This window comes from Lissotriton vulgaris, chromosome 6 (genome assembly GCF_964263255.1).
Source record: "Lissotriton vulgaris chromosome 6, aLisVul1.2, whole genome shotgun sequence".
In the NCBI taxonomy this organism is placed as follows: domain Eukaryota; kingdom Metazoa; phylum Chordata; class Amphibia; order Caudata; family Salamandridae; genus Lissotriton; species Lissotriton vulgaris.
Genome location: NC_141694.1, coordinates 1,770,845,491 through 1,770,861,500, shown reverse-complemented (window position 1 = coordinate 1,770,861,500; position 16,010 = coordinate 1,770,845,491). Strand labels below are relative to the sequence as shown.

At 42.2% G+C, this 16,010-nt stretch overlaps 1 protein-coding gene across 2 annotated transcripts in view; it reads left to right on the top strand.

Annotated features, from left to right (window-relative positions):
* The window catches only part of ADCY3 (adenylate cyclase 3), a 408,762-nt gene that overhangs the window by 369,272 nt on the left and 23,480 nt on the right, over positions 1 to 16,010 (top strand). For both annotated transcript variants that reach the window (XM_086928026.1, XM_086928027.1), the window contains 3 exons: positions 2,123 to 2,204; positions 7,962 to 8,120; positions 9,850 to 9,996. In XM_086928026.1, the coding sequence (XP_086784152.1) occupies positions 2,123 to 2,204; positions 7,962 to 8,120; positions 9,850 to 9,996 (388 nt within the window). The remainder of the gene's footprint in view (positions 1 to 2,122; positions 2,205 to 7,961; positions 8,121 to 9,849; positions 9,997 to 16,010) is intronic.

The following is a 16,010-nucleotide window of genomic DNA, read 5'->3' as shown; positions in this document are numbered from 1 at the left end:
TCACTTTGACACCAAAAACATGCCAATGCATCTGAAATTGCTAAACTCTTAACCCCTTCGATGCTCATGACGGAACGGTTCCATCATGATTATCGGTTGCGCTGTGCTCATGACAGAACCGTTCCGTCATGACCACACCCGCGATTGGAATGTTCAGCACAGGGGGAGAATCGGCGCTGCAGGCAAGGTGTTAAGGTAAAGATATATGCACACAAATGTTGATCGGAACACAGCAAGACTGTCATTAAGCGGCTGGGAGTTAGTGCTCCATAATGCAGACGTTTTACTTTTTTTTAGGTCATATCTGCTCAAAGGTGTTTTCTTTCTGTCCTCACTGCATTCGATTCTAGGCATACCTGGGAGTCGGCTCTCAAATGTAGGGTTACTGAATGACTCTGTGTCACTACGAAGCACCATTTCAAGCCCGGAGCTTTTCCATTACAAATCAATATTTTCTGATCTATTAGTACGTTTAGTTCTATTGAAATTAACTAAGTCTGCAACTCCAAAAGGCATTGATTTGTTAAATTAACCCCCCTTCTGGTAATCATGTACCCCAACTACATGGAGTCATCGGTGTATCCTACTCGCTGGTGTCATGTTTATTGTAATTCATAGTGAGTGCCACTCTGCAGAAACACTTTATTATAACAGCTTTGAGACAACAGTCTTAAAATGTACAACTGTGTAATCAAGTTTATTTTTTAGTGTGAATTGATTGAGAAATAATGCATTCCGGCCCCTTATTAGTATTAACAATCAGTGTGATATAGTATTGTACATTAAGAATATATATGATCATCAACTAGTAGTAGTTCATAATACTTTTACAATATGGCGGCGTTGTAAAGCCGCAGTACTCAGCATACCAGTCTATTTAGATTGTGTATCATCTTGGCACACTAAGTTGACGTCTTACAAGTGCATTTTGCAATATGTGCCGCTAATACTGATGTAGATGGCATCCATAAAATAGTAATTAGTGCACCAATGAACTCATCTTGTGTTTTATCTAGCTGTACCAAGCAAATGTTTCACAGATAAATGTGAATAACTTTGTTTTCAACGCAGTGGTCTATTATATTTTTACAATATGGCAGTGATAAATGGCCGTAGTATTCAGTATAGTTCTCTACTTTACGCTGTGCATCATTGTGACGCATGGAACACACGTTTTACAAATGTATTTACAATGCGCGTGGTCAACACTGATGCGAAAAATAGAATTGTGTTAAGAACACAGGCGGGCTTGGCTTTGAAGTGAGCACACTGAAACTTGAAAAATGCTTGTAACGGTAATTCCAGGGGCCAATATTATATTACATTTTTCAACTTGCAAACAGTAGGAAATTATTTTTTTATGGCTGCTATTAGGGTTCTCAATTTTTTTTTATTGGAGTGTAGGTGACAAGTTTGGATATTGAGTGTCTATTAACAATTTTGCACCTAGTGATTGCATTTTTAAGATTCAATGCCTGGTGCATTTTTTACATTGTTGCTCATTTACAATTATGTTTTTGAAATTGTAAATGGAGTGCTAGCAATCATGAATAATTTTATAATCTAGTGCTGAATGATTGATTGTGGAAGGTACATTGGTTGGCTTTATAATGGGTCAAACTGTGTTATGAGTTTCTATGATGAAAGGGCATGTTGTAGGCATGAATTTGTCTTATTGTTGGTTAATTTTGTTTTGTAGTTCATGTTGTAATGTCCCCCAAGAGAAGGACCAAGCAGGTCTGAAATGCACTGCGGATCAAGACTCAAAACATATATATAAATACTAGAATTGGACAATAACCAATTTTGTGGATACATAATGATAAAAAACAATTGGTGTCATCACAAGTTATGTGAACCGTCCTAGAAAACAAGTGTTGTACAATCACCAAGAAGAGCATTAAAAAAATAAAATATAAGAATTATAACTTACATCAACAAAGAGTTATGTACTGTGAGTTCATAATTGCCCATATTGGCATATCAAACCAGTGCATCTGCGGACTGAACTCGAAAAAGTACAGCTGGTATTTTGACTCTACAGAAACACCACATATTGCTCAATGAAATTGAATCTGATATCTTTTATTGACAGTTGACGTTTTTTCTTTGTATGTTTTAGGGTCACATTGGTTCCTACCAAATATGCAATGACGGTGATGATATTCATCATGATGCTGAGTTTCTACTACTTTGCTCGACATGTAAGTTTTATTCCACTCAACAAACACCATGCTGTGAACTTCGCATCTTAGGACAGCGATGTCCCACACAGGTCCAGTGGGCCAGATCCATGTTAGATTTTCAGGCTAATAATTGACTATGTAGATGATTTGCATTTAAATGTATTGTTAGGAATATCCTGGAAATGTGGCATAACTGTGATACTCCAGGCAGTGATTTGGATGCCACTGGTTTTAAGTCTAGATGAGCCTGACAAATAAAAGTTGATTGGATGGTTGTGCTGGACAACCTGTGAGAAATTAAATAGTCCAACCTTCGTCGCATTGTACCTCCTGATCCCTCTTCTGCTTCACTTTCTTGTACCACCTGTGCACTTACAGAATCAACTGTGTTTTTAAATTCCTATTTTTAATTTCTTGTGAATTCTTGGGACTGTAACTTAGCATATTGAATAGAATTCCACTACAATACTTAAATAAAGGTAAGAGATGAGAACCTGAGGATCAATAGAGTTAAAATGGGTGCAGGAGTTGTAAGACAGCCTAAAGGACCAACCCAGTCATTGTGACTGGAATCATGTCCTGGCTCAGATCCTTGCGTCATAGGATAATCAGGGGTGTGATTTAAGTGTTGCTGTAAATTTTAACTTTCAAATATTTATAAAGAAAACTAAACTCACCCCTGCTCCATTTACCATAATACCATTCCTGGCTATAAAACAACAAATGTCGGACTTTCTCTGGAGCAACATAGCTAATTTAAATGAGATACAAACGTGGGGTTTTCAATAGCTTGACAGATGCATGGACTTGACTAGATAGGTTTCAAATTGGATCAAAGGTAAGATGACAATACATTTGATTATGGGAAGCTAATGAGTTGTTAGAAAACCAATCTTCATTAACACCTTCTATGCTCATGACGAGCTGAGCTCATCATGAGGCACGGTGCTCGTGTGCTCATGACGAGCTGAGCTCGTCATGAGCCGTGGAACGCTCACACGCAAGTATAATTCCCCTACTGTGCTGAACGTTCCACAGAAACGGGTGTGGTCATGACGAGCTCAGCTCGTCATGAGCACACGAGCACTGTGCCTCATGACGAGCTGAGCTCATCATGAGCACGGGGCGCTGTGCGCGCCCCCCAGCACAGCGGGGTAATTGCCCCCGCTGCGAAGGGGCTAAGGATCCTCACAGTCCCTTTTAGGATCTTAAATGAACCCCATTGAAAAATCTAATCATGCTCCTAATGAGATTAAAGAAATCACTTTCAGAATCCTAAATTAATGTATTAAGAATTCTAAAATCATCACCTTGATGTATGTGAGTCACTCATCATAGGAAAGTCTGAATATACCTTATTGATCATGTTAAGGATTCTAAATCAGTCACAGTGAGAACTCTAAATCTCTGCTCAAATCCAAAATAAATCCCTCAAGGATTTATAGTTAATGAGAATCCCAAGGTTAGTATCTTGACAGTTCTAAGGCAGTCACATTGAGAGTCCTAAAACAATTATGGGTTCTAAGTTATGACAATGAGGTTTGAATATTAAGCCTCCTTGATAATGCGTAAACACCTTTGAGAATACTAAGCCAATCCATTTGAGTATCTTAAATGCCCCTTTCAAGACCCTAAATATATTTATTGTTAGAATTCTTTCTTATAAGTCAACCGTAACCCAATTGATATGAAGATGCTAAACAAATTCCCTTGAGAATAAATAATAATAATAATAAAAACATTAATAAAGCGCTTGGTTACACCAACTGGTGTGTCCCCTCGCTCGGAGCTGCTACAGTGACATTGGTAAGGAAGGGTGGAGAGATGGTGAAAAAACCGAGCCATGGGGAGGTTGAGCACCCAGGAGCTCACAGTTGGAAGAGCCAAGTTTTCAATTCTTTCCGGAAGGCGGTTTCAGATGGCTCAGCTCGGAGTGTAGAAGGGAATGTATTCCAGCTCTTGGCTGCTAGATAGCTGAAAGAGCGCGCACCCATTCTTGCTCTTTGAAGTTTTGGGACTTTGAGCAGGTTCGCCCCATTGATCTCAGTTGACGAGTCGGGTTATAAGGGGTGAGAAGATCATTTACGTAACTAAGTCCCTTACCTGGCAGTATCCTGTGGCAGAAGCACAGGGCTTTAAAAATAATTATTTTATTAATGGGCAGCCAGTGTAAGGCATTAATGGCTTTCGCCGAGGAAGCTCTTTTCAATCAATCAATTAATCATGGCATTTGTAAAGCGCGGTACCTACCCGTGAGGGTCTCAAGGCGCTAGGGGTGGGGGTGAAGGCTGCTACTGTTCGAAGAGCCAGGTCTTGAGGAGTCTTCTGAAGGTCAGCATGTCTTGGGTCTGCCATAGGTGGATGTGGAGGGTGTTCCATGTCGTTGCGGCGAGGTGGGAGAATGATCTGCCGCCGGCAGTCACTCTTCGGATGCGGGGGACAGCGGCGAGGGTGCGGTCGGCGGAGCGGAGCGGGCAGGTGGGGGTATAGAAGCTGAGTCGACTGTTGAGGTACGCTGGTCCGGTGTTGTGGAGTGCAGTGTGCGTGGGTGAGGAGCTTGAAGGTTATCTTCTTGTCGACAGGGAGCCAGTGTAGGTCTCTCAGGTGGGGTGTGATGTGGTTGCAGCGGGGGATGTCGAGGATCAGGCGTGCGGAGGTGTTCTGGATGCTCTGGAGCCGTTTCAGGAGTTTGGCCGAGGCTCCTGTGTAGAGGGCATTTCCGTAGTCCAGTCTGCTGCTGACGATGGCCTGGGTGACTGTCCTTCTCGTTTCAGTAGGGATCCACTTGTAGATCCTGCGGAGCATGCGGAAGGTGTTGAAGCAGGATGAGGAGACGGCGTTGGCCTGTTTAGTCATGGAGAGGGCGGAGTCGAGGATGGCCCTTAGGTTTTGTGCGTGGTTGGTGGGTGTTGATGCTGTACCTAGTGCAGTCGGCCACCAGGAGTCGTCCCAGGCCGAGGGGGTGGATCCGAGGATGAGGACCTCCGTCTTGTCTGAGTTCAGTTTGTCAGCTGTTCTTCATCCAATCAGCGACGGCCTTCATTCCTCCGTGGAGGTTGGTTTTTGCGGTGTGGGGGTCCTTGGTGAGGAAGAGAATCAGCTGGGTGTCATCTGCGTAGGAGATGATGTTGAGGTCGTGCAGTTGGACGATGTGGGCGAGTGGTGCCATGTAGATGTTGAACAGCGTTGGGCTGATGGATGAACCCTGGGGTACGCCGCAGATGATCTCGGTGGCTTTGGAGCGGAAGGGGGGGGAGGCGGACGCTCTGTGTTCTGCCGGAGAGGAAGGTGGTGGTCCAGTCCAGTGCCATTTCTTGGATTCCGGTACAAAAGGGGGTGGTGATGTACGGAGCATCTGAATCAATCAAACACTCACACCCAGTCAAAAGATCTCGGTTTAATCCATCACCGTTCTTTAGCCAGTCTGCCACCCCAGTCCAGACATGGCTATATGCAAATCAGTCTGACCCTGTGCCTCATGGGAACAGTCCAGCCCGAACTGCCAAGCCATATCTTCCCTGGACCAGAAGCAAGCTTCCGAGGACCGGTTTCTGGCATTCCAGCCGTCTTCAGCCCGGCTTGCTTGAATCCAGTGGCAAAGTGAGCAAGGGACTCATGTCTGAGCATACCCTGCCACACTTATGGCGGTCAAAAGCGGTACAAAAGGGGGTGGTGATGGACGGAGCATCTGAATCAATCAAACACTCACGTCCAGTCAAAAGATCTGGGTTTAATCCATCACCGTTCTTTAGCCCACTCTGCCACCCCAGTTCAGACATGGCTATATGCAAATCAGTCTGACCCTGTGCCTCATGGGTCCTCGGAAGCTTGTTTCCGGTCCAGGGAAGAAATGGCTTGGCAGTTCGGGCTGGACTGTTCCCATGATGAGCAGGGTCAGACTGATTTGCATATAGCCATGTCTGAACTGGGGTGGCAGAGTGGGCTAAAGAACGGTGATGGATTAAACCCAGATCTTTTGACTGGGTGTGAGTGTTTGATTGATTCAGATGCTCCGTCCATCACCACCCCCTTTTGTACCGCTTTTCTTGTATTCCGGCATCGTGGAGGCGTGTGCAGTGGCAGACCGTGTTGAATGCGGCTGACAGGGCCAGGAGGATGAGGGCCGCGGTTTCTCCGTTGTCTAGCAGGGTTCTGATGTCATCGGTGGTGGCGATGAGGGCAGTTTCGGTGCTGTGGTTGCTGCGGAATCCTGACTGGGACGGGTCTAGGATGCTGTTCTCTTCGAGGAAGCTGGTCAGTTGTTTGTTGACGGCCCTCTCAATGACCTTCACCGGGAACGGGAGTAGAGAGATGGGTCAGACGTTCTTGAGGTCCTTGGGGTTGGCCTTGGGTTTCTTGAGTAAGGCGTTGATTTCGGCATGCTGCCAGCTCTCCAGGAAGGTCTCTGTCTCGAAGGAGATGATGATGGCTTTCCGGAGATGGGGTGCGATGGTGGTGCTGGCTTTGTTGAAGATGTGGTGTGGGCAAGGGTCTGACACGTATCCGGAGTGGACGGTGTTCATGATCTTGATGGTGTCGTCGTCGTTGATGTTGGTCCAGGAGAGAAGGCTGTTGGTGCGAATGGTGGTTCTGTGGGCGGAGGTCTAAGTGGTTGCCGGGGCGGTCACGGCGTTGAAGAGTCTTGGATGTCTGCGATCTTGCGGTGGAAGAAGGTGGCCAGCGAGTTGCACAGGTTTTGCGATGGTGGGATGTTGTTGGTGTTGGAGCTGGGGTTGGAGAGTTCCTTCTCGATGTTGAAGAGCTCTTTGCTGTGGTGTGCATTGTTGTCTAGGCGGTCTTTGAAGGATGCCTTTTTGGCGGATGTAATGAGGTGGTGGTGTCTGCAGTTAGCGTTCTTGTGGGCTGCGTAACTTTCCGGAGTTCGTTCACGGATCCAGTTCTTTTCTAGCTTTTGGCATGTTTGCTTGGAGGCCCTGAGGTCCTCAGGCGTTCGTGCTGTTGTGGCTGTTGGAGGATTTCTTGAGCGGTGCGAGGGTGTTGGCGCAGTCGTCGATCCACTGTCTGAGGTTGCGGGCGACAGCGTCGGAGTCGGTCGGGTCTGCGGGTGGGTTCCGGGCGAGGGTGGTGGATAGCTGGTCTTCGGTGACTCTGCTCCAGCAGCGATGAGGCATTTCCACAGATTAAGAACTAATTCTTTATCTTTGATAATCCTAAACTAATCAACTAAGGAATTTTAAGTTGTCTTCTTAAAAGTACTAAATCAGCCATCCTTGCGGTTTCTAAATAAAAAAAATTGAGAATTCCAGATAGCTTGAATTGAGTTTTCTGAATTAGTCTTTTTAAGATGTTTACATTTACAATTAAATTCCACAACATTTCCTCAATTATTTTGTATTGCTCATATTTAAAATATTTTACTAATAACCAGTAATTCATAAAGAGTACTAAATCATTATCTACATTCATGTATTTAGAGTTGATTGAGAGACTCCTTTATCATTACTCTTGGGGAGTCTAAATTTGAAAATCGTTAACCTATCCATTGAGGCTACATGAACTCAATAAAAGTTGCTAAATCAACCACTTATAGGAATCTAAACCAACTGAGTTATTGTCACAGGCTCACTGACTCAGTTTCTGATGTCAAAAAGTAAAGGCATCCATGACATTAACTTGATAAAATGTATCCTCTTCAAGAGCACACAACTTGTGTTCAATGCTATGTAGTCTCCTTGAGGGATTCTGCATGGGGTGTGATTGTGCAAAAATCATAACATTTGTGCATGCCTGCCATTGCTTGGTATCTCCCTACAGGTGGAAAAGTTGGCAAGGACGTTGTTTCTGTGGAAAATTGATGTCCATGATCAGAAGGAAAAGGTGTACGACATGAGGCGCTGGAACGAAGCCCTGGTCACAAACATGCTTCCTGAGCATGTGGCACGACACTTTCTTGGGTCCAAGAAACGGGATGAGGTGAGAGTAATAATATGATGCATAAATCCATGGAAAATCTTTATCAGTTGTGGCTAACCTGTGAAACAAGTTTTGTCAAGATCTGTTCTGAAACAACAAGCAGTAACTATTCAGTCTGCAGTCTGCTCACTCTGGCTATCTGCAGCCTTGAACCCTGGTAATGGCATGAATGGGCAGTCCAGACACTCTGCCCGTTTGCTTACACTATCAATGTCTTTGGTAATTCATTGCAATGGTGGATTTATTTGAAATTGGAGTCTTGCGCCTAAAAAGCTATATGTGGAACCACCAACTATATGGTCTAATCAGCGATTACTTTTAATCTCTGATTGTGATCTATTGTCAGATTTGAAAACACTGGTCTAATGTCTGAAATGTCAGTGATTCACCTCCTTAAAATGATCAATCTTGGTATCATTGTTGCATAAAAAAGAGCCCATGTCCAGTCTCTGATACTGAGGAATATCTGTATTGAGATAACCTCTTCATAAGGAGCCAGCCATGATGTCGTCATAGCCATGGAAATTAGGTGTGTTTCTGGTCAGGTGCATAGAATGTATTTTAAGGAAGATGCACAACCCTTTAACTAGGACCAGAAAAATAGCCAATAGATTATACAGCGCAAGAGTTTCCCAGCAGGGCCTGATTGGAGCTAGCATTGCAATTCTCAAGAGAGCAGGTGAATATCAAAGGAAATTGCAAATATCTCTGTTCATTCATTTGAGTTTGCCCATTTGGAGGAAGAGGGATGAATTTAAATACACACATTTATACCCAGATTCTCGAATCATCCGAAATTGATTAGTACATTTTATTTTTGATCCAGCAAGAGAACACAACTAGCATTATAAAATATGAACATTTGGCATCTAGATTGAACTCCTGTGATATGAATACAAGCACACATGGAAAGCTGTCTTTTGACTATGTAACTACGAACACACTGCCCAGACGTACGAAGCGACTGTACTACAACACGCTTGACATCATATACTTCATGTGCCCAAATATGTGGTTTCTTTAATCATCTTTGGAATGTTGCTATGATCACTATGGGCACAGACCTGGGAACCCAAAACTACAGGCTTACTTGCAGAAGTGAACCTGCTGAATGTGTCAAACACTGCAAATGTGTTACTCTTTGTGAAGTGCCAAGATATGGCTGTTTGCCTTTGTTAACCCACAAATATCTGTTGGCTGGCCCCCAGAATCCTCTGCTAAGGGAAAGCCATTGCTGTCTACCAGTTTCCCACCACATTCACTTTTCATAGATACAGAATTTAAAAAGGAGTTTTCATTCATTCATTCCATATTGTTTAGATATTCATTTAACCCCTTGAATGCTCATGACGAGCTGAGCTCGTCATGAGTCACGGCGCTCTGGTGCTCATGACGAGCTCAGCTCGTCATGAGCCGTGGAACGCTCGCATGCAGGGATAATTCCCCTGCTGTGCTGAGCGTTCCATGGGAACGGGTGTGGCCATGAGGAGCTGAGCTCATCATGAGCACAGGAGCGCCGTTCCTCATGACGAGCTCAGCTCGTCATGAGCATGTGAGCGCTGTGCGCACCCCCCTCCCCCAAGCACAGCGGGGGAATATCCTCCGCAGCGAAGGGGTTAAAGAACTCTACTGACTGTATTAAGCATGCACAATCAAGCAGTAGGCTGATTGCAACCCATCTCTACACAATAAGCCTAATTAATATTTGAATGTATCCCTAAACTTGCAGGAGCTGTACAGCCAGTCGTACGATGAAATCGGGGTGATGTTTGCCTCAATCCCAAACTTCTCCGATTTCTATACAGAGGAGAGCATCAACAACGGAGGGATTGAGTGCCTGAGGTTTTTGAATGAAATTATCTCAGATTTTGATGCGGTAAGTTTAATATGTCACTTATACTATTTCAAAAGTTATGTGGCTTTATGCAAAATTAGAAATGACTGTCTGTTGCCTTTCTTTTTTGAAAACAGAACCTATATGTTTTCAAGAAGGGACACACTGTTCTCCATTGTGCATCTTTTCCTATATCTAATCTCATCCAAAACCATTTAGAAATGGATTATGTGGTTTTATTTTAACACGTTATTGTCTAAATCAAATATACATAGGTTTCTTCTACAGGGGTTGGCAGTATATTTGCACGGTATTTCCAAGATGAAGGTGCTTAGCTAGCAGTTCACAGTTTTATCTTCCTTTTTCATGGCTACCCACTAATACCATGTTTTGTGGTAGTTCTTTACATTGTAAATACACTCAAGCATGACCACAAGGGAACATTTATGCTTCTACAAATTAAACTACAATTTCATACCAATGGAGTAGTATGGAGGCTGAAATACACTTCATGAAAAATCTGGATTTTCTTACAAGGTTCATGCCTGTGCATCTGAATCAAATCATGCAGATGTCAGTCATTCAAAGGCGCGTCCTATTGCCTGGACTATTTTCATTAAATTTTAAAGATTTTCACGATAATGAAGAAGGGCAAATGTACTTAAAACTGCATGCAAGTGCACCACGAAAGACGGATTCAGGCGGCTAGTTGTAGTTATGTTTTTTTTTATCGTTTTAGAATGTAATCCACCAATTCCGTCATTTCTCACCCAAAAATGTATTGAAACGTAGACTAAAATTCAGATTTTATTCCCATTGTTATTGGATGGAAACATATTGAGTCTGTACTCATTACTGGAAAGTGCATATTTTTATACAGAAATACTGGTCTTAGCCATTATAAACCCTGCATAATCTTTATTACCTTTATGCCCATCTAACTCTTACCAATTTGTACGTTATTAAGGGCAGGTTTCCTTCCCAATCAATTATGCCCTAAGCGGTTGAACGGAAGTGGGGCGAATAACAAAAAGAGAAGGACATGCTTTAAAAGAAAGCGGGGCAGTCTGTCGGTTACAGAAAAGAAGGAAGGAAGTGGGACAAATAACAAGAAGATAAGGACTTGCTAAGGAGGAGGCTTGTCCTCAGCAACATAATGACTGGGACAAAGAAGATTACTGGTAACCAATTAAACTCTACTGCCTTCCAATGACAGCCCCTACAAATCCTGAACATGAACTCACATGCGCATGCTCACACACGTAAGCAGTAATCCAAACATCACAAGAAAGACTACTCTGACATCTGAGATTTAGGCTTTTTTTGCTTGCGGAAGATGAGTCAACAATTCCAAAAGGATGGATGGCGGCAGGTGCTGTGCCCCATGGATACAACGATCATTACTCAGTAAATCTATTTGCCTCTGTGGCGTACTCTCCAAAGACTGGTATGCTACTCACGCGTGGAAGAGGTTCTTGATAATGGAGTCATGCAGCATTCTTGTTGCACTGCGCCTGAGCCATAATGGACAGGGGAGTGGATCAGGGTGCAGCTGCAGATACGCACTTGTATGTAGGTCTGGAGAAGTGGGTCTATGATGTTGTGGTGTTCAATGTGCTGATTCGTGGCTGTTCAGGTAATGTTACATTTAGCCTTTTAGCCAAAAGGACTTGGTCTGTGTGATGTGCTTTGCTGGTATTTACCCATGAACATTTAATACCTTCAACTTTTTTTTATATTTATAACAGTATTTGTAATGATTGGTCAGCGTTAGTCATTGCTGATGTATGTGTGAGTTGAGACTAGAAACATTCACATTGGTATGCATGGGTACCATTTGTGTATACTCAGACAGTGTTCTTCCTATTGGATGCCCGTGGTCCAGCTTCTAGATGAAACTACAAAACACATACATAGGCCATATATTTAGTAAGACCACAATAATGACAAAGAAATAAAGTAAAATTCAGTAATCAACATGTTGCAAAAATAGTTAATCCATCTCCAGGAAGAAGGAAAGACAGAATCCGTCGGAAAGGTAAAGCGGAGCGTTATTTCACAAGTGATCTCCAGAACCGTACATTTCAGAATACCGCTAAACTGTCAGTCCTCATACATAATACACACCGTTCCCATTCAAAGCACAACACACACACGAGACACAGGATCTACATTCATACAGCACGCGAACCACAACACACGACACTCACACATTTAAATCACAACAAAGCATGCATATTGTTTGTAGATGACGCGGATGCATTCACACGCGTCATTCCAAACAATAACATACCACATAACAGAACAAAAATTCAAGTTTAAAAGGAAAAGAGAGTTAAGCACATTAACTAAATGGGATACTCTATCACAAGAGTGTTAGATACCCTCTCTGCTGTAACATAAGTGCAGTACAGCGCATGCCACTTGTATTACAGCGGACGGGATATCAATCACGTTTTGACGGAGTATACTGTCCGCAAAACTCTAAATAAGGCGGTTGGCCTAGTTGGACATGCTGCCTAACTCATTTAAAAAGGTTGTAAAGCAATCCCACACTTTCCCTGCGACGGTTACCAAATTATCAGGCAATTTAAAAATGTCTTGTGATCCACACTATCAAAGATTGCCTAAAGGTCCCATAAAGTAATTCTGATGGGCCTCGCTTCATAACTTAGATCTAACGCCTTTTCTTTCATGTCCATGATGGTTGTCTGTGTTGTAGATAGACATGTAGAGGAGTAGCTTCAGCAGGGGGTGCTTGGTAGTCAGGTGCAGGGACTCCCACTTGGAAGTTGTTGGGTTTCAATTTTCATTAGCAGCATTGAAGTGTTAAGACCAAACTCTCACCCCTCTCAAACACACACATAGCAGGACAAGGGAATAAAAAGGAAACAATTAAATTAAGACCTGATGGCCCTAATGTTCACATTATACAGATATTCACCACCTGTTCTTCATGTTGCATATGATTCACAGAAATGTAATAAATCTGTAGTCTGTGATGTACAACCATACATGGATATAGAATTACTCATTTTCAGAATTCACAGACATTTTCTAGGTTATTCCACAAAACCTGCCTGTGAATCACAGGTTTAAAGGTACACTCCTGGAAAACATTTGTGAATTCTGGTTTTTAGAAAGTACAAATAGACTTTTTAACTTTTTTCCTCCGCTCGGAAAAGATTGTCCCCTGTGAAAAACGCCTTTCCATAAATCCCCACCAACTATGTGGGTTTTTGCTGCAAAGGTATGTACTCCTGCTACTGATGGGTGTAAGTCTCCAAGCTTTTTCAAGGTTGGAAGAGAGACGAGGAGTAGTTTGTTGAATATTGTCAACCATGTGAGTTTCTATATACAAAGCAACAGACGTGTGCTCTGGAGGGCACACTCGCCATGCCCTCAACACCTCTCGTTGGAAATTTAATAACATAAAATGTTTTGTGCGGATAAAACCATATATGTGTGCAAAACGAACTGCTCTAGTTTAAAAAAGCTGGTCAGCAGCACTCAGAAATAAAGCTATTTAAGTGTGTTAGTCATTATGTATGCACAAAAAATATGTGGAGCCTTGGGAAGGGACCAATTTGGGGCTACCACTGGGTCTGAAGTGGAAGGCCCCAATACCATCTTCCTGCAGGCCATGTAAAAATTGTGTTGCAGTTTCTGCTACATTGTAGTGGTTTTGTGGGCGTGTGGCACTGGCAGTGGTAATGAAAAGATGCTGCCCTTGATTAGGGCTACTGTAGAAGTCTCTGCATTGCAGTGGGTGGTGCAGGAGCTTTTTGTTTTGCAAATTGCAGATAGTGCCATGCTTAGATTTGATATTTGCAAAATTATTCTTTGTTGGTTACTTCAGAGACTTTTTCACTTCTAGGCCCCTATTACACATAGGATGCACTTTTCTTGCGTCTGCCACGGAACTTTAAGCAGATGCGCCAGGATTAAATGGGGACACTGTAGGAAAGGGACATTTCTGACTCTGTGCCGAACAGGAACAACACCATCATTAAGCTTTATTGTATGTTTGAAACCTTGATACTCGCCAAGTTTCCCACTGAAAACATTTGGAAATTCCGATTTCAATTTACTGAGCATAACATCCCCATCAGAATTACTAGTGCCTACAATGGAATACACAGGAGGGTTAGCCCTAGGATCAATCTTAATACCCAGTTGATCTTGGTGAGGCCATCCTAATAAAGATTGACCTGACCTTGCAACATAAATCTTCCCATATGTAGATTAATCTGCAAAAGTAATTTTCCCCCAAAAAACCTATCAAATCAATTTTGTGTCCTGTGTAACCTCCTGGAGAAATGTCAGATTTGAGTAAAACCTTGTTTGGACAATTTGTTTCTACTACATCTAAACCGATTAGGGTATACCATGCACATGTATCAACAAAAACATTTATAATCATTCCATCAATAACCACATCACAAGATGGAAACTTACTTACACCTTCACTTCCACAAATATTAATGGCAGTATTGATATCATTTTCATTTAGAAATTCATAATCATCAACATCTTGAACAATGTTAACTTTCTTAGTAGTAGATTTGCAAAATTTAGTGAAATGCCCTTTCTTATTACATTTTAGACAAATTTTATCAAGAGCAGGACAGGATTTAGAATTTGCTAAATGGTTGGGACTTCCACATCTGAAACAAATCCACTGAGTGTTCTTCCTTTCATTTTTAGCATATTTAGGTTTCCAATCGTTCTTATTATTAGAATAGTGTTTTTTTTTAATGAAAGATTTCTTAAATTTATCTCCTTCTTTTGAAACACTGAAAACATCTCCTTTTTCGTTTCCTCTTATTTAGTTCACGAACTTCTCAGAATGTTCAATTGACCTCGCAATATCAATAGCGGCATTTAAAGACATATCTGATGTTGTCCAAAGTCTTTCCTGAACCTTTTTATTATTTTTTCTCATTAGTATTTGGTCTCTCAATACTTGTTCACGATTGTGATTTCGGTTAAATCCAACAGTGAATTGAGATTATGTGTAGATCTTCGCAGTCTAAATAATTCCATCTGGGTTGATGCACATCCTTTGCCAAATCTTCATGAGATGGTCTCAACGTTAGGGGGTGCTGAAGTATTCTCATGCATTGATTTGGCAAGTGCTTACCATCAAGTGGTCTTGGATGATGAATCTAAAAATTTGACGGCCTTTATCACGCCCGAAGGCCTTTTCAGATATAAACGTATGCCTTTTGGATTGGCTAGTGCCGCTTCAGTATTTCAAAGACTTATGAAAGAGACACTTGATGGTTTGACAGGGGCGATCGCTTTTCAAGATGATATACTTGTATTTGGAAAAAATGTTGAGGAGCATGATGACAATTTAAGAAAAGTGATATCTGCGCTATCTGTTAAAGGTCTTACTCTTCGTCTTGATAAATGCAAAATCAGAGAAAAAGAAGTAGAATATTTAGGGCACTCCATTAGTGGTGCTGGGATTAAACCTAAGCAGAAGCATGTTGAAAGCATTATAAAAGCCCCTGTACCCATTTCAAAAGAACAATTAGTCGCTTTTTTAGGACTAATGGAATTCTATGCAAAATTCAATCCAAATTTCTCATCAAAAGTAGATCCTTTCAGACCCCTTTTACAGAAAAATGCAAGATTTTTATGGTCTGGTGTGATGACTGAAGCATTTCAAAGTCTCAAAACCTTTATTGTGAATGCACCGTGTTTGAAACCTTTTGTTGTTGCGAAAAGATGTACTGTCATGGTTGATGCAAGCAGCACTGGGTTAGGTGCTGTTCTCATGCAAAATGATTGTGGAAAGGAATGGATAATTGCATATGTTTCAAGGGCATTAAGGGATGCTGAGAAACATTATTCAGTTATTGAAAGGGAATTGCTGGCATTAGTTTGGGGGGCTGAGCATTTCAAAACTTTCTTATGGGGCACGAAGTTCACAATAAAAACTGACCATAAGCCTCTCCAGTCCAATTTAAAAGTTATTTTCCCCTCGTCGCCAGTGTAGGAAGATACCAGGAAGCAGGATGATGTTGGTTCAGGGATTTAATGTTATA